Here is a 19,012-nt window from a genome sequence, read left to right as displayed (position 1 = left end):
ACACACAAACTGTGAGATCATGACCTGAGCCAAAGTCAGACGCTTAACCCACTGAGCCACCCAGGAGCCCCTTGCTTTCTATACATTTATCAAAAAGTTAAAATTGTCACCTGATACAGTACCTTTTTCTTTTATTACCACTTTACAAGTGTTAACATTAAAAGGCATAATCTGTTATGATATACTTTATAGATGATCGAGAGATTTAAATAAGAAAAAAGTTATGAAGAGAAAATAATTGAAGGCATATGTGGCAAACAACTTTCACATATTAAAAATAGAGAAAACCGTTATTATCCATTATAAAAACAAAAACTAAATTGTACTAACCAATTAAGAAGTTTCCCAAAATAATAATGAGTGGTAACTTTCCCATAACCACTGTTTAGGTTTAAAAGAGAGTAAATGCATTCCTTACCTTGAAATGATCCAGCAAAGTCCAAATCATTTGCACCTTTCCTTTTGCTTCTCTTTGTATTGATTTTGGAGCTGACGTCATCAACTTCTATTTCAAAAAACCCAAAACAAAAAACAACACCATGCTATTAAGCAATTTAAAAAACAGAACTGCCACTGGGCTAAGAAAAATGATTATTTTGACTAACTTTTAGAAATAATTACTACTCTAAAATTTAAAAAGGGGAACGTAACAGCTCAACAGGTATTGAAGAGACAGCTTAAGTGCTGATTAAAATAAAAGCCCAAACACCTGGGTGACTCAGTAGGTTGGGTGTCCAATTCCTGATTCTGGCACAGGTCATGATTCCAGGGTAGTAGGATCAAGCTCTGCATCGGGCTCTGCACTGAGCATGGAGCTTGCTTGGGATTCATATTTCTTTCTCTCTCTCTCTCTCTCTTTCTCTCTCTCTCTCTCTCTCTCTCTCTCTCTCTCCCCCCCCCCTCTCCTTCTGCCCCTCTTCCCCAGCTCATGCTCCTTAAAATAAAATAATATATATACACATATATATATATTTATGTGTATATATGTATATATGTGTGTGTATATATATATAATGTATATACACATATAAATAAATGCCCAAAACTCAACTCTTTAAAAGAAAAAAAAAAAAAAACACAAAAAACCCTTCAGTTCCAAATAAAAATAAGAGGGGAAAAGGTCCTATTTAAATTTTTGGCCGATCTCATTATTAATTTGAATATAGGATAATATGTAAAAAAAAAAAAAAAAAAAAACCACTGTAGTAGAAAAACTAGCTTACACTGAGGAATAAAGGAAGATATGTTTTTTTGGCCCATATTTAAAAAATGCCCTTACTTTCCTCATCCGACACATCCATGAATGTTCCTCCATCTTCATCAATTTCAGTAAATTCTTCATTCAGACTTCCTAAAGAAACTTCATCATCATCTAAGTTATCAAATAGGTCATCATCACTGCCTTCTGAATCTTCATCTTCTGGGTCTTCCTTAGCACCTTTTTTTTTCTTTTTCATGTTGCTGAAGAAAACCAAAAACTTGTAATGGAGAACATTGTTTTCCTAAGTGTTTTTTGGTGACCAGAGGGTACTAGGCTAATAAGAGCACAGAATCTCTATTTAATACACTAATGTGTATTACAAAGGTCTAAAATGAAAGTACAAATTCATTTCCCAAACTTATTTCAATAAACTTCTTCTACACATCATAGTCCTGTACTTTACTGTTCTGAGGACAATTTGGGAAATGCTGAGAAAACAACAAAGTTAAGAAAAGACCAAAAAAGTTGAAGTATTTTACCCAGCAAAATCAAGGTCATCCTTTCCAGAGGTGAAACAATTATCATCTTCAAATGTGTCTGTCAGAGAACAATATACAAATTGTCAGATATAGCAAGGAATAACAAAGTTGACCTATGTCTTCTATTTGAATCAATTAACACAGTTATGATTGTGCTAGTTATGACAAGCAAACACCAAAACGATATAAATCTGATTACTGCTGGTGTGTTTGATTAATCTACATAAACCTATGAATATACTGACCTTAATTAAATCCCCAAACTAAAGTGGATTCCAGTTAATTTCAACTTCTTTCTACAACTCTTTTATGGAAAGAGGGTAAATATCAAAATACTTAGCAATGTGTAGTCCTTTTAAGTGGTTGTTGTTTAAGCGCTTACGGTATTCTATCTATACGATGCACAAGAAAAACAAACTCAATGTAAGCTTTTCTAATTTCCCATTTTTTGTTTTAGCCTAAGTATAGATTAAAATTTTTCTAGCTCTGTGGATCACAAAGGTAAAACAGATGAAACAGCAGACTACTGCTACGAATAGTGCAAGGAGATTATTAGTAAAAGTAACAATGGCTTCTCTTTTATAAGAGATTAGGCCTTAAGAAGGAATACATACCATGTAAATACAAACTTATTTTTCCCATTAATAGTCCATGCACAATCCCATACATTTCTCTGGAGCAAGTGTAGGTGAACTACCGTATGCCACCAAGGTACTTCTCAATCCTCTGTTGTCATTTTCATGGCATTCTTAGCTAAATGATTTTTCTAAAACTAAGATTATTACTACAACTAATATTCCAATATTCTAAAAGGAAATAGAAATAGATTATTTTACAAATTGAAGAGCTGACAAAAACAAATTACCAATCATCTTTTCAAATTCCTCATCGTCCACATCTTCTATACTTTCTTCATCTGCATTCCGTTTTTGTTTCTCCTTAACAATAGCAACCTTTTTATAGTATCTAAAATAAAACAGATGTTATATATTTGATAATTTTATGAAAGAGCCCATTTAACTATAATTAAAGCACCTATGACCAGTGACACAAACAAATGTAAAAACTTAACTCAGCTGGATATAAATGACTAAAATTTGCATTTATTGTAGAAAAAGTTTTGAATTAAAATAGAAGCCTCTGGATGTGAAGTATAATACATTTCAAAGATTTCATAAAAACACTTCATCTTAATTAAACGGCATAGTAAAAAGTTGTTTTAGCATCAACACTAACGATCTAAGTGTTAGAATAAGACCAACTGTGACTCTAGAGAATATCTAATCACAATATTTTATCAGTCAGATGCATCCTCTTACAAGGGTACGGTGAAACTTGGCATTCTGCAAATGGGATCATACCCTCAAAATTCTTCACACAAAATGTTTTTTAAAAAGCAAATCAAATCAAGTGGAATTAACCAATCAGATAATGATAACAGTACTAGTAGGTTTAGGACTTCTCTCTACAGCAGCACAGTGAATTTTGCTAATTCTGCTTAGAACCATGTTTTAGACAACTTACTCATGAGTTGCTTATTATGTTAGACTGGTAATAGATTTAAAGCCTATAAGACAATTACTATATTAAAAAAATAAGAAAGATAAGTTTCATAAAGTCAAGAGTCATAAAAAATTCCCCCAAATTTACTTGTTCTTAAGTTTCACTTACATATCCTTTTTTTTTAATTTGAGAGACAGAAAAAGTGGGTGAGACAGAATGCACATAAGCTGGGGAAAGGGGTAGAGGGAGAGAGAGAATCCCAAGTAGACTTGACACTCAGCAGAGCCTGAGGCAAGGCTTAAGACAAAATCAAGAGTCAGACGTTCAGCCAACTGAGACACACAGGTGCCCCAGATTTCACTTAGATATCTTAAGATTAGCAAACTGAATGATTTATAAATTCCCTTTGCAAAACAACAAAAAACCTACCTTCTAATCTTTTCAATACACACCTATGTTAATGAAACATTTTATGGAATCTAAAAATTTCAATTTTAATAGTACCCCAAATGAAACTGTATTAAGTATATTACCTGTAGAAAAATAGTTCATCCACTGGTATTTGGCTTTCTTCTTTTGCAAGGAACTCCTTACTGTTCACTACGAAAACAGATTAAGACAAAAATTTTATTAAAGTAATCCTTTTTTATGTTATTCAAGCTCTTAAGACTACATACAGCATACCTATAACTCTAAAGTCTCAAAATGTTAAGGAAGATGGACAGAAGGCATCTTCTAGTGCATAGGACAATCTCTGGAAAAGTCTGAGTGCAGAAGACCCAACATTTGAAACTATTTGTCAGCTACAATGAAGTATGCAGCCACCAGTGCATCACAGAGAAAGAACATGGTTCTCTCATTGTCCTCCAACTGCATCCAGGATCCCAATTTCTTTTTTTTTTTTTTTCAACGTTTTTATTTATTTTTGGGACAGAGAGAGACAGAGCATGAACGGGGGAGGGGCAGAGAGAGAGGGAGACACAGAATCGGAAACAGGCTCCAGGCTCTGAGCCATCAGCCCAGAGCCTGACGCGGGGCTCGAACCCACGGACCGCGAGATCGTGACCTGGCTGAAGTCGGACGCTTAACCAACTGCACCACCCAGGCGCCCCAAGGATCCCAATTTCAAGAGAAAATTAGAGTTCTCTTAATAATCACTTTAAACTTGACATTTTCATCTCAGAAAAAAGACAATAATGCCTGCCATTCTGGAACAGGAAGTAAACGTAAACAGAATTATCCACAATTTTACATAATACTAAGACGGAAACTAAGGAACAACAACAAGGCACTATAGGAATATTAGTTTTCCCTCTTCTGAATAAAATTTTCTAACTCCTCTTGATTAAAAGCAGATTTGGGTGAATTCTAACTATTAACTTTGGGCAAGTCCATTTACATCTCTGGGTCTCTGTGAAATCAGTTGGGAATTAAATGATTTATAAGGTGCAAATTAACCCTAGTCTCTGAACAAAAAGCTGTGACTTATTATATAAAGAAATATCTGAATACAGAAACAGAATCAGGTCCACAAGATGGGTACTCAAAACCCACAGAAGGTTATCAGCTAGTTTAAAATGATGCTTTGTGGGGCGCCAGGGTGGCTCAGTTGGTTAAACGTCTGACTCTTGATCTCAGCTTAGGTCATGATCTCACAGTTTGTGGGATAGAGCCCCACGTTGGGCTCTGCTGCTTGGGGATTCTCTCTCTGCCCCTTCCCTCCCCTACTCTTGCATGCGTGCGCACATGCTCACTCTCTTTCAAAATAATAAACATTAAAAAAAAGGGGAGAAATCTATTAAAAAGAAATGATGCTTTGTGACAAAAGCAGTTGTGGGTTTTCTGCTGAACCCATATTAGAGAGCTTAAGATGGTATTCAACTATGAAAGATAGTTATATGTGTGTGTGTGGGGGGGGGGTCATCACCAATAAAGCTATAGATGATACAGAAATGGCAAAATATTGATAACTGTTCAAGCTGGTGATAGTTATAGGGGGTTCATTATACTATATGTGTATTTACTCTGGATATGTTTGAAACTTTCTGTAATGTAAAAAAAAAAGAAAAGAAAAGAAAAAGCCCAGTCAGACATGGTAAACTCGCGAATGCATACACGTTTTTGGGAGTAAGAGATGGATAATGTCTCTGGTGCTGTTTTATTCTGGTAAAGTGGAGGAAAGAATAACACAACTTATGTATTATTGACTTGTTCATTTCAACTGTCCAGGCTTGATGCTTACCAGCAAGACTACGAACATCCTTCATAAAATGTTTTCTTTTTGGCTGCATCACAACACTATCTGTGTTTTCTGAAATGTAAAATCAAGACAGTGCAATGTAAAACCTAGTTGTATGCTCATTTTATTTATTAAATATCAACACTGAAAACCAAATAATTAAATAGAAGCATACCTTTGCCTTTATGTGGCTTTGGATTTCGGTATACAAATCGATCTAAGAATCTCATTAATGTAAAATCCTGGAGTGGGTCCCCTGAATACTGAATATGATTTCCCTGAAAGGCGGACAGGGTGGGAGGATTAAGAGCTTAACTCAAGTTATATAGATGCATCCAGATAAGAAAAAAAAAAAAAGGAGAAACACAATGCACAAAGGCACAAATATGCCATAAATGATGGTTCAAATATCCGTCTCATCCCTCTTTACTTGAAGAATTACACACACACTCATATATACACATATGTACTTTATGATGCACTGCTAACTTTATCAATAGGCCAATGATATTAATACTATAGGTCATCTATTAACCAGGAACACTGATGTGGCAAACACAGCAAATGGGAAAGGAATGGGCACTCTTTCCTCAGGAGACAAGCCAGAATGTAGTTAAGTAATGGCTGAAGTTTTTTAATATCCTGTATTTCCATTCACCTCAGAGTGGGAAGACTTATCTGCTGCACTGTATTAGACAAGCCACTGCTCCTTTACAACAGCAGAAAATGTTTATGATTCTATGTGGTAGACAGAAAACAAGTGTATGACCAATTATTGATTATCTAAAACTAGATTATTTATTCTTATTTCTTATCTTTGTAGTATTTTAGACTTACCTGAAGGATAGTCTTTGCAAAAAGGGCCACAGAGGGATGAAAATGCTCAGATAGCTAAAAAGAAAAATGTGAGCAAAGTCAACTTTTACTACAGTAAATCCAAAAAACTGAAACTTGAGCCAATACATTAGAGAAGAATGATTCTCAAAATTTTGGTCTCAGGAGTACTTTATACATTTAAAAGTCAGGGACCTCAAGAGCTTCCTTAATTTAAGTGGGATATATCTACTTTTATTTACCTAATTAGAAATTACAACAGAAAACATTTTTTTAAGTTTATTAATTTTGATAGAAAGTCAGATGCAGGATTGGAACTGTGAGATCATTACCTGAGCTGAAACCAAGAGTCAGATGCTTAACCAACTGAGCCACCCAGCCACCGGCAAAAGAATTTTAAGTTTTTATTTACTTAAATAATCTGTACAGCCAAAGGGGGGGGCTCAAACTCGACCCGGAGATCAAGAGTCACACGCTCTTCTGACTGAGCCAGCCAGGTGCCCCACAACAGAAAAATTTTACACAACTGTTTACAGTCAACTTAAAATAACAATGAGCCTATTATACAGTAATGTAAATAACAGGGTTTACCAAAAGTAAGTTTTTCAGGATAAGTAACTATTAGAAGAGCAGAATTATTTCACAGTTTTGTAAAACTACTCAATGGCTGGCTTAATAGAAGACAGTGGATTCGCATACATGCTTCTGTAGTCCATATTATTTTTAGTTGGAAGTATATGAATGGTCTTTCTTCACACAGATACATAGTTGGAAATAGGAGGGTTAACTAATAGTCTTTCACATAATTGTGGATTTTCTTCTTTGCTACTACACCCAAACTGAAGATTAGTTGCAATATGGAATCTGAAACCATTATCAATCAGCTTTTCGTACTTGCTACTTAAAATTAATTAGTCTACTTTGAATAGATCTCTTATTCATGACTTTGTAACACTGTGCATCAGTCGTTTGGAAAATACTGATTGAGTTATGCAGTTCTTCCAAATGCTGGTTACATTATCACAAAAATTACACTGGTGGTATCCCACTGATTTTATCAGAAAAGTTTTTACATATTGAGAAAATGTCTAGTTCAAGGTGGTGGTTACAAGATTTCTAAACTTTTAGTCTTTGCTTAAAGGCTTGAATTTTAAGGGTGCCTGAGTGGCTCAGTCAGCTAAGCATCCGACTTCAGCTCAGGTCATGATCTTGCGGTTCATGAGTTCGAGACCCACATTGGGCTCTGTGCTGACAGCTCAGAGCCTGGAAACTGCTTCGGTTTCTGTGTCGCCTTCTCTCTCTGCCCCTCCCCGCCTGCACTATCTCTCTCTCAAAAGTGAATAAACATTAAAAAAAAAAAAAAAAGCTTGAATTTTATCACTGACCATAAGTACTGTCAGCTGTTTCACTTGAAATGAGAGATTCACTTCATTCACTTTCAAGAAAATGTCTCCCAAATGCCCAAATCTGAATAACCGGTTTATCAGTCAGCCAGTCTTTCATGAAAAGAGCAGCTAGTTGAGCTTACAACAAACTACACATGTACTTTTCCTAAGACACGAGAAAACCTTCATACTTACTTAGGTATGCACAAGTATGTTATGGATTCTTGCTGTATATGCACACAGAATATAAAAAGACATGTACTCTAGGGTAAAGATCATCACTAATTTTTCGTGTTTCATCATTCCTATGTGATACTGGCTTTTTTTGGTTTTTCTTGGAAAGTAAGTGGTAATGAAGAATATAATGGCCATGAATGCAGTATGGTGCTACTGTCCCTATGTGTGCTAAGGCACAAACAATTTTATCCATTTTAATATCATCAGTACCACGGTCAACACAGTTACAAAGGCAAATAATGTGCCTTGGTGTCACTATGAAAGTAGCTGTGACCTTGTAGACTCATTGAAAAGGTGTGAAGGACACACAGGAGTCTATAATGAAGCACTTGTTTAACCAAAGGTAACATAGAAAGTTTATTGAATATATTAATTCCTCTAATGCATTTATTTAAAAAAACTTTTTTTTAACGTTTATTTATTTTTGAGAGAGAGTGTGTGAGCAGGGGAGGGGCAGAGAGAGATGGAAACGTAATCTGAAGCACACTCCAGGCTCTGAGCTGTCAGCACAGACCCGGACACGGGGCTTGAACTCAAAAACTGTGAGATCATGACCTGAGCCAAAGTTGGACACTTAACAGATTGAGCCACCCAGGTGCCCCTTCTCTAATGCATTTAAAAAGTAACTATAGGGGCGCCTGGGTGGCGCAGTCGGTTAAGTGTCCGACTTCGGCCAGGTCACGATCTCGCGGTCCGGGAGCTCGAGCCCCGCGTCGGGCTCTGGGCTGATGGCTCAGAGCCTGGAGCCTGTTTCTGATTCTGTGTCTCCCTCTCTCTCTGCCCCTCCCCCGTTCATGCTCTCTCTCTGTCCCCAAAAAAATAAATAAAACGTTGAAAGAAAAAAAAAAGAAAAAAAAATTTTAAAAAGTAACTATATTTGTAAATAGTTCTATCTACACAAAACTTCTCAGGGAGATCTAATGCGTGAAGCAAAATTTACCCTTTATATAGAGTCCTTATATGCAATAACCTGCTAAAAACACAATTTCTTTTATTAGTATTAAGATGTTACATTTATTATTTATTAATTTTGCATGCGCATTATTTAAGATTTTCTACATGTGAATGTAGAAACGTATAAATGCGTAAATTTAGGGGTGCCTGGATGGCTCAGTCGGTTAAGCGTCCGGCTCTTCATTGCAGCTTAGGTCATGATCTCACAGTTCATGAGTTTCAGCCCTGCAGTGGGCTCTGCGCTGACAGTGCAGAGCCTGCTTGGGATTCTCTCTCTCCCCTCTCTATGCCCCTCCCGTGCGCACATGCACGCTCTCTTAAATAAACTTCAAACAAACAAACAAATAAATAAATGTGTAAATTTAATGTTTAGCAGAGGCCACAGAAGTATGAGTTATAAAGCATTACAGCTGGGTGACATACTTCAAATTGGTTCCTTATGCCAACTAACTAATGTCTAAGCAAGTAAACACTATCATTTACAAGAAAAATGAAACTTCAAAGTGTTAAATCCATGAGGGCAAATAGAAAGCGCTATTGAATTAAAAGACAATTTAAAATTACTTTACCTTTTTGAGTTCCCAAAGACTTGTGTTTTCAGCTCCACAGAACAGAGGGTTTCTACTGAATGGATCATAGGTCTTTAACTTTTTGCCACCTGAGAATAAAAAAATACTATTTCTCAAATGCTTTATTCCCAGCCCAAGAGTTCACTAAAAGCTATCACCATTAATGTCTCCAATAACTATAATATGTATGTGTATATGTAATGTAACTACAATTTTCAACATTCTTAGTTAGCCAGGTATCTACCTAGATTAAAAATTCTAAGCCCCAACGAGAATTAGTTATGGTACCCAAAATAGCATTTGCTACCTTGAAATAGCAAACTGAATAAACCAGGCAGCAAAAGGTACCCAAATCTGGGTCAATTAGGTCGTTAGTGTTAAAATGGCAAATAACATGATGAAATACGTCTAAATTCTTTCAGAACTTTAAGAGCACTGAATATTTGTTATTAAATTATGTGCAGAAATAATTCTCACTTCAAACAAGTTTTACATTATCTTCATGTTTGCAGAAACTCAGGATGAAAAATTTAAGAGAACTTTCAGAACAGATCACAATGTCTCTACTTCACAATGTACATGCTCATCATCTTTCTGATGGATTCTTTTAAAAACTTTCCTGCTTGCTATCATACTTCTTTTATATTTCACAGGCAAACTGAATCTGGGGAGATGAAATAATTTGACTAAGAGTCCCATGACAAGTTTGAAGAAATGGATCTGGCCCATTTCTTGATCTCCAAGGTTAGTGTGCTTTTCTTTTAGAGCCTCAAATGAAGAAGCTGCATTTCCAAAAGGTATTTGCTTTATTTTTTAAGATCTAAATTACTTTAAAACGTGCTATTAGGGGCGCCTGGGTGGCGCAGTCGGTTAAGCGTCCGACTTCAGCCAGGTCACGATCTCGCGGTCCATGAGTTCGAGCCCCGCATCGGGCTCTGGGCTGATGGCTCAGAGCCTGGAGCCTGCTTCCGATTCTGTGTCTCCCTCTCTCTCCGTGCCTCCCCCGTTCATGCTCTGTCTCTGTCCCAAAAATAAATAAACGTTGAAAAAAAAATTAAAAAAAAATTTGTTAAAACGTGCTATTATCTATAATATTATTATTAAACAGATCAGTGATTCACTATATTAAAAATTTAGTTCTAAGTTCCTGAATATATCTGGTTATAAAAGCTCTATTTTATTTTATTTTTAAATTTTTTTTTTCAACGTTTATTTATTTTTGGGACAGAGAGAGACAGAGCATGAACGGGGGAGGGGCAGAGAGAGAGGGAGACACAGAATCACAAACAGGCTCCAGGCTCTGAGCCATCAGCCCAGAGCCTGACGCGGGGCTCGAACTCACGGACCGCGAGATCATGACCTGGCTGAAGTCGGACGCTTAACCGACTGTGCCACCCAGGTGCCCCTAAAAAAGCTCTATTTAAAAAAAAAAAAAAAAAAAAAGAAAGAAAGAAATACTGAGGTCTTCTAAAATGGTATACTATTAATTTCTATTAAGATCAAAGGGGAATCCAATTCCCTGGTTTAAAAGTTCAAGAGAAAAATTTGAAGATTAAGAAACTCACCTTTCAAATTATCAAAGTGCACCCAAGAAGCAGACTCTGATTTTTTTGTCCCCACAGGTCCGTCAGACACAGTTTCTTCTATCTCAGCTTTTTTTACTGTATCTGTTTCTTTATCTGCATCAGTGAATTGTTCTGTGTCTTCATCATCTCCTATGTCAATAAAATTCTCTTCATCAGACTCCTAAAACAATGTTTTAATAAATCTACATTAATCAGCTGAAAGTCTGTATTTAGTTAAGTGAGGGAGTTCTGAAGAAGATCCACTTATTGCAATAATGGTGAAACATGAAAGTTCCATCAATCAAATTGATAATGAGAGGATTCCATGTTCTTTTTCCTAAATGTAAAAGGAATTAAGTTTTCAGCCACAATTCCCTGAAGACTTTGGGGATTTTTTTTGTTTTTTTTTTTACATGAAAACATTCAGCCCTCAAATTTCTGACATGTTATAAATAACCCTATGAAGTAGGTGCTGATATGTCCATTTCACAACCAAGGAAACAGGTTTAAGAGATCTACTAGCTCTGTAACTATCTGTAACCACCTCATATAATTTTAGTTTAGTACAGTTTATTATGAGTAAAGGGATCAAGCAACATGCCCACCTAGTAAACTGTACACCTGGGATTAAAATCTAGGTCTGTCCAAATCCAAGACTCACACTTGTTCATGTTCCAGAGAACTAAGTTATTGAAGCAAAGAAGAAAATACCAATATATTTCAGAACCCACTCGATTTAAAAAGCAGTTGTGAAATATACCGGATGATCATCTAGTTGGCTTCTTAAACCTGGTTTTGCTTTAAGGATCTCCGACACAAGATATAAAGCTCCACATATGAATGGTGGCATCTGTTCGCAAGTAACTTGGAGTAACCTCTTCACAAAAGCCTTGACCCTGCGCAACACGATGTCCGCTTTCAGAGACTTGTAGACAAGATTAAGAAACATGGCTTGCTTAGAACACAACATCAACCCTGGATCCAACATCTTCCTATAAAACAAAAACAAGATCAAATATTTATTCATAAAATACCTCCACAACCAGCAGCAGAGGCAGCTGCTAACCTCATCTTAGTTAGGGATAACCTTCCTGTTTATTTTACAACAAGAGACTATTTCTGGTAAAATGGAAGTCAATGACCAAAACAGAAAGAATGATGATCTTGGGGGTGTCGGGTGTGTGTGTGTGTGGGGGGGGGGGGGGCGGGAGTTATCACAGGAGAAAGAGGCTTTTTGTGGGTTTCTTTTCCAAGTGTTTCTCCATTCTCTAGGATAACAGCCTAATTTTTATATGGATACAAAACCGTACATGAAAGGCTAATCCAAAACCAAATAATGAAAACTGACTTATGAAAGCAGTGGACTAGACCAGGGCTCTTCCTATCCTTGTAGTACTACCTCCTACCTGGGGACCAGAGGCAGCCTCGACATATTTCTAATGAAAAACACACATGTAGAGTAGAAAACCGAACATGATACTTTTAAAATTGTCTTTATCCTAGTTGCTGAATCCTAGAGATGCTTCAGACATTAGGATATCCAGAATTAACACAATCCTTGGTATATGCTCATGTGCAGTATTATTTCTTATTCTAAGCACTTCTATTAACTTTTTCCCGTTAATACTAGAAATGGAAATATTTCATCTTGTGAAACATTTTCATATTGCTCTGCATCTCAGTTTTCCCCATTTGTCAGTTCTGTAATTCTGGTGATATTCTGAGATCTCCTATATTATCTAATCTTTGATATTCAATTTTCTCTCTGCACATTTAAAATTGTCAGTATTTCCATCTGTTTTATGACTCATTTTTTAAAACACTTGAGAGTTTAGATAGGTGTGTCCCCACCACTTGGCAGAGAACATGCTCTGGAAGTTTTTGATAAATCGTATTTTTGTAAACGAAATCATCTGTTTCCTTTATCCTTCAAATAATATTAGGGAATTTTTGTTTATAGGGAATTCTGCTAAAATAAAATACTATAAGAAGGCTTAGATGCCCTTTGAGGAGATACATCTGTGAGAGCTCCTGGCAAGCAATAATTTAAAGAATTTAAGAATGTACTCCTCAGATATTAGACTGTTGTGTTAAACACTGAGATAGTAAATGGATATTAGAAAAGTATGTTTCCAATAGACTCTAAATGTTGTCCAAAAGGTTCTTGTGACCATCAAAAGTTACAAAAAAAAAAAAACCCTAGGACCCTGAAACCTCTACATTTTCAGTCCTGGAACTCTTTCCAAAGTAAAGAAGTTTTTATTACGTAAAAAAATTGTAGACTGTTAGGAGTTATGGAAAGGATTCTTAGATTTTCTTTAGTTTACCAGTGCAGTCAGTACCGTGCAACATTATGAATTCCCAGAGCTCGAAGTCCAGGATTTGCCATCTCAGTTGGCCTTGTCATGTCTGTGTGATTTTGCACAAATCACTGTACCTCACAGACTGGAGAGGTGTTAAAGGGAAGAAATTCATGTGAGTAACATGAATAACAATAGCAGCCAACACTTGCAGAGCACTTATTGTATATGAGGCATTATTAAACACAACATACATGTGAAGATTACATGGTTTAACATATACATGGACTCAATAAAGCCCCAGTTCTGTCATTTTTTAGCTATGTAACCTTGGGAAATTTTAGAACAATTAACCCTACAGGAGAGGTGCACTCCTTTCCATTTTACAGACAAACTGGGCCACAGTAAAATGGGATCAATCATGTTTATCAACAGGGTTTTAAAGAGGATTAAGTAATTTGTCCAAAGTTACACAGCAAACTAATGGCTGGGACTCAAAGCCAGGCGCTGGGTCTTAAGTTCAAAATATTAATTAGCACATTGTATTTCTTATAAAATACATGTATGTAAAATTAGTAAAATGAATTAGAAAGGAACATAGGGGTGCCTGGATGGCTCAGTCGGTTAAGTGTCCGACTCTTGATTTCAGTTCAGGTCCTAATCCCAGGGTCGCAGGACTGAGCCATGCGTCAGGCTCCGTGCTGGGTGTCAAGCCTCCTTAAGTTTCTGTCTCTCCTTCTCTCTGCCCTGCTCCCCCACTCACACTTTTTCTCTAAAAAGAAAAAAAAAAAAAAAAAGGAACATATAGCTTGTTGGTATACTTGAACAATTCCAAAGTGTTTGTTTATACACTGTTCAAAATACCATCCCTCAATAGGTGTCAGGACAATTGCAAAATTCAGTAAACAAAATCTTAATTCTAATAACTAAAAAATTCCAAAAATGCAACCCTAACCCTCCCTAACAGACTTTCTTATGTACCATCTGTCTTCCCCATTATAAACGTAAGCACCTCTAGGGGTAGGAATTTTGTCCAGTGCTATAGCTGGAGCACTTATAAGTGTCCAGCATATAGATGTCACTCAAAAAAAAAAAAAAAAAAATTCCTGTTGAATGAATTACTAAATGGCTGTGTGAGGGCAGGGGGAAGAAATATAGGGCTGAGGATGGGAGTGGTGGGAAATTTTAACTGCAGTTCTAATTTTTAAAATTTCCTTTATTTTTTAAAGTTTATTTTTGAGACAGAGAGGGTATGCATGTGAACTGGGGAGGGGCAGAGAGAATCCCAAGCAGGTTCCTCCCTGTCAGCACAGAGCCTGACATGGGGCTTGATCTCAATGAACCACAAGATCATGACCTGAGCCAAAACCAAGAGCAGGATACTTAACGGACTGAGCTACTCAGGTGCCCAGCAGTTCTAATTTTTTAATATTTGAAAGATTTAAAACAAATATAGCAAAATGTTAAAGTTGAAATATTAGGTGGTAGAATATGGATGCTTTCTTTGGGGAGGGTATTCTTATGAATTTTAACAACTTCTTAAAACAAAAAGTAATGTATGCAAAACATTTAACAGTTTTCCAAGAAGGAAACAAAGATTAAGTGACTTACTCAAAGTCGGTGATTAGCAAGTTGCTGAGGAGGGGGACCCAAAATCCAGTTTTCTAAGTCTTTTTCCCCAAAGTGGGGCACAGTAGGTGCTGTATATTAAATCACATTATTATTAAATCATGTTATTAATGGTATGTACTTACCTATATAGTGCTGCATAATATCGATCTGATATTGTCTGCTGAGAATTCATTACTTGAAAAAGCAACATTAAAGCCTGGACGCTGGTATTAAAATTCACAACATGTAGCACTTTAAAGAGCGTGTCAACCTGCTCCCTCACTTTGTCATCACCAGTCTGGGCATAAGGGTATGCTCTATTTACTCCTGTTAAAAGGGCACTAAGCATTTTTGATTCAATATCTTTTTTCTTGATACAAGTCCGAAAAAAACAAAAATAAAGAGTAATTAATTTATTAGCTAATTCACTTTCTTCATGGGAAAGGACCATTTGATTTAAAAAGCAAATTGCATAATACTGGGCTTTGGAGCTGATATTTGAGCGAAAGAGCAGTCTTTCTACTTCGCCACATACAACTCCTTTCATATTTGGATGTTTAGAAAGCAAGGTCTCTAACAGATGGGAGGCTTTTGTGGCTATTCTGTTCTGAGGATCTCCCAGTTTATTTACCACCTGCACAAGAAGAGCCTTTTCTTCCTCTGGTTTGTTGCAGAGAAGTTCATGAGCTACCACAAGGGCTCGAGTTTTAGTGGCCACTAATGAATCATGACTTAAAGTTTCTAAGACCTGCACAAATTCAGCCACTAAATGTTTCAGCTGGTGTTCAAAATACCATAATATCAGCCTTCTATCTCTTGAGTCCTTGTTGCCACTGGACAACTGTTCCAGTTTGTTGAAAGGATGCTGGCTGAAAATCCGTAGTTTCCGACTGTCTGGCAAAAGGTCTGTAATCAGTAACTCTTTGAAAGTATCCAAAGCCATGAGGCACTGCTGTTTGCTACCCTTCTTTTTAACAAGGCTCACAAGAGTTTCTACAAACTGCAGTGTGTGAATAGCATCATCCTGAATAAGAAGAATCATGGCTGCCATCCTGTCACCTAGCGTCCCTGACGACACAATTGCCTTCATCCAGGTAGAAGCAGCTCCCTTTTGATTATTTGTCTTATTTTTGAATAAGTTGATTTCATGCTCATACAATTTCTGAGCTAAGGTTTTGTACTGAGACACAACATCCCGAGGCTGGGGTTCCAAAGAATACTCGTTGCTGTATTCTAGATCATACCATTTGCCTCCAGGCTTGAGCAACAATGTCTGTCTCTCACAAAATTCAAAGATGTCCTGTTGTTTATCTTTCTTAACTTTTGGTGTGGCACTGTTGTTCTCACCAGAATGCTGTTCTGGCCTCTTCTTATTCTTCACCTTACCGAGTGATGTCCTTTCACTTTCTGCTGCGTTTTGCTTTTTTTTATCTACTTTAGATTCGCTTGCTTTTTTGCTGGCATTTTCTTTTTTAGCTGGTTCATCTTCTTCAACTAAGAAAGCTTTTGCATACTTGGCCAAACTAAGATTTTGAATAAATGCTTCTAATTCACCTTGCTGAAGGTCGTCAATTGCTCCTTTTTTGCCTCCATCCACCACTTCCTCATTTTCATCCAAGGTAGCCAGCATAAGGTAATCTTGCTGCATTAAAACATAAGAAAGTTTAAATTACAAATCCAACAGTTTAGGTAAGTTTCAAAAGTTAATTTGAAATCTGTATCTTCAAAAGCAATTAAATTCAATTACCGTGGTATTGCCTGGGCTCCCACCCCACAACCAAATAAATACTTGATGAATTAAAGATTTATGTGAAAAATAAAACCATAAATAGGAGGATGCACACTGTAATTCAAATAATTTCAGAGTAGAGAAAATCTTTCCAAATCTGACATACACTGCAGGCCTTTAAAGGCAAAGATGGGTATGACTGTCATTCACAGAAAACATGCAAAAGTCAAAACACAAATACGGGGAAAAAAGTAATGGCAACTGACATCAAAGTAATTGGGCTTAATATTTAATACAAAAGTTCCTACATGTCAATTAAGGAAGTGACAACCAAAAAGAAAGATTTGCAAAGGATATAAACAAATGGTTCACAGAGAAAAATGTATTTTTTTCAAAATATGAAAGGATGCTCAACCTCACTGACATTAAGAAAAATCCAAATGATGGGGTGCCTGGGTGGCTCAGTTTGTTGGGTATCTGGCTTTGGCTCAGGTCATGGTTTCACGGTTCATGGATTCGAGCCCCACGTCAAATGAATCTGTACTGTCAGCATACAGCCTGCTTCAGATCCTGTCTCCCTTTCTGCCTCTACCCTGCTTGTGTGCACTCTCTCCCCAAAATGAATAAAACATTAAAAGGAAAACAGGATTTAAAACCACCACGATTTTCTAATGTGTCAGATGAGCAAAGATAAAATTATGACAGCTGGTGCTGGGGAGAGTGTGAGGAACAGGCATTTTCCTACATGGTTGATGAAAATGCAAACTAGCACAACCTCTACAGAGGGCAATTCGCTACCTTCAAATCAAAATACAAGACACACTTCCTTCGATCCAGCAGTTCCATTTCTATCAATTTGGGTTATACATAACACTTACAATGTGGGAAAGGATTTATTTTCAAGGTATTCACTGAAGCATTATTTAAGATAGCAAAAAGTTGACAACCCACAATAAATGGCTGATTAGACAGATTAAACAACGATTTATGCAGGCATAAAACCAATAAAACCAGTGACACAACTGCATATACTGATAGGGAAAAATCTTCAAGACAGCAAGAAAAAAAAGACACACAAAATATTATACAATATGGTATCTTTTGTGTAAAAAAAGAACCTGTGTTGTGTGTTTGCTTGGAAGATATCCAAGACACATAAAAATAACGTAAAGGAAATTGCATGGCTGGACATAAAAGCGGGAAAGACGACTTTTTACCGTGTACCCCTCCTTTTTAAGAGAACCTTTTTGTAACATCGGAAATATTATATATTCAAAAACTAAGTACAGGGAAAATTGTGAATCTGCCCCTGTAAAGTGCATTTCTCCTGCCCCCATGTCTCCCCCTCCCCAAGCTATAGTCTCAAACATTTACTAAAAAAATAAGCTAAATTCTGCCAGGTATTTGCTCCAAACCTTTTAAGGTTTTCCATCAAACCCAGGGACAGGCCTACATTCTTACCTTTCTTACTTCATTTCTTACACTCTCTCCTTACCTCACTGGGCCTCAGCTACACTTGACATTTTTGTTGTTCAGAGAGCAGCATGGCTCACTCCTTTCTTTCCTAGTTTTATGCCTAAACATCTCCGTGATGAGTTCCCCGATCACCTCATGTGAAACTGTTACGCCCTTCCCACTCATTACCCTCTTTTCTGATTTTCTTTTTCTCCGTGGCACTACTCAGCATCCGACGTTCTATGCATTCAAAAGTTGGTTACTGTTTCTTTTCCTTAATTGGGATGTAAATTCCGAGAGCGCAGAAGGCTTCTAGAGCGCACAGTAAACACGTGCATGTACTCCGTGAGGACAGAAGTTAACGTTCCAACCGCACTGGAGTACAGAACACTGATGCCACGATGTCAGGACCCAAAAAAGGTCAGTCCTCTCTGACCTTATGGAGTGCCAATTATCCATCAGTGAAAATGAGTGACCTACATCCTAAGAAAGGCCATAGCGTAAACACGTTCAATTCTAAAGCACTCTTCTCTCGTAGAGAGCAGTAGAAAAGAAGTGCAGGAAGGGCACAACACAGTTTCGAAGCTGGAATCGGGGTTCAGGACACCCTCCCACGCCACTCGCCGGATCACTTGCGAGACCACCCCGGGCGCCTCTGTCCCCTTGTCTGAGTCCGAGGCCATTACCTTGGTGCCTCCAAGCCGTAATACTTCCTCCAGAGAGAACCCATTTTCGGCTTCATCGTTATCCTCTTCGCTGTCCTCGTCCGGATCTTCTACCGCCTCCTCTCCGCCCCAGGGCCGCTTGGCATGGAACTCCAAAGGCTTCCTGGCGGCCGCCATTACCAGCACAGCACGCGCAAACAGCCCAGAGCCTCCTTTCGTTTGCCTG

At 37.2% G+C, this 19,012-nt stretch overlaps 2 protein-coding genes across 2 annotated transcripts in view; one reads left to right on the top strand and one right to left on the bottom strand.

The window, feature by feature from the left end:
- CEBPZOS (CEBPZ opposite strand) overlaps positions 1-10,307 on the top strand; it is a 19,511-nt gene extending 9,204 nt beyond the window's left edge. The window contains exon 5 of the mRNA XM_030311302.1: positions 10,115-10,307. The gene's annotated coding sequence lies outside the window, so the exon portion shown is untranslated. The remainder of the gene's footprint in view (positions 1-10,114) is intronic.
- Positions 1-19,012, bottom strand: part of CEBPZ (CCAAT enhancer binding protein zeta) — a 23,802-nt gene extending 4,790 nt beyond the window's left edge. The window contains exons 1-13 of the mRNA XM_030311293.2: positions 18,808-19,012; positions 15,081-16,579; positions 11,787-12,018; positions 11,027-11,207; positions 9,462-9,550; positions 6,320-6,373; positions 5,658-5,760; positions 5,486-5,554; positions 3,777-3,843; positions 2,606-2,706; positions 1,741-1,798; positions 1,280-1,461; positions 419-505 (exon numbers count right to left, since the gene is read on the bottom strand). Of these exons, the coding sequence (XP_030167153.1) occupies positions 419-505; positions 1,280-1,461; positions 1,741-1,798; positions 2,606-2,706; positions 3,777-3,843; positions 5,486-5,554; positions 5,658-5,760; positions 6,320-6,373; positions 9,462-9,550; positions 11,027-11,207; positions 11,787-12,018; positions 15,081-16,579; positions 18,808-18,963 (2,878 nt within the window). The 5' untranslated portion in view covers positions 18,964-19,012. The remainder of the gene's footprint in view (positions 1-418; positions 506-1,279; positions 1,462-1,740; positions 1,799-2,605; positions 2,707-3,776; positions 3,844-5,485; positions 5,555-5,657; positions 5,761-6,319; positions 6,374-9,461; positions 9,551-11,026; positions 11,208-11,786; positions 12,019-15,080; positions 16,580-18,807) is intronic.

The sequence above is a fragment of the Lynx canadensis genome, chromosome A3 (assembly GCF_007474595.2).
Source record: "Lynx canadensis isolate LIC74 chromosome A3, mLynCan4.pri.v2, whole genome shotgun sequence".
Lineage (NCBI taxonomy): Eukaryota > Metazoa > Chordata > Mammalia > Carnivora > Felidae > Lynx > Lynx canadensis.
The sequence above is the reverse complement of the archived record's forward strand: the minus strand, read 5'-3'. Positions and strand labels throughout refer to the sequence as shown.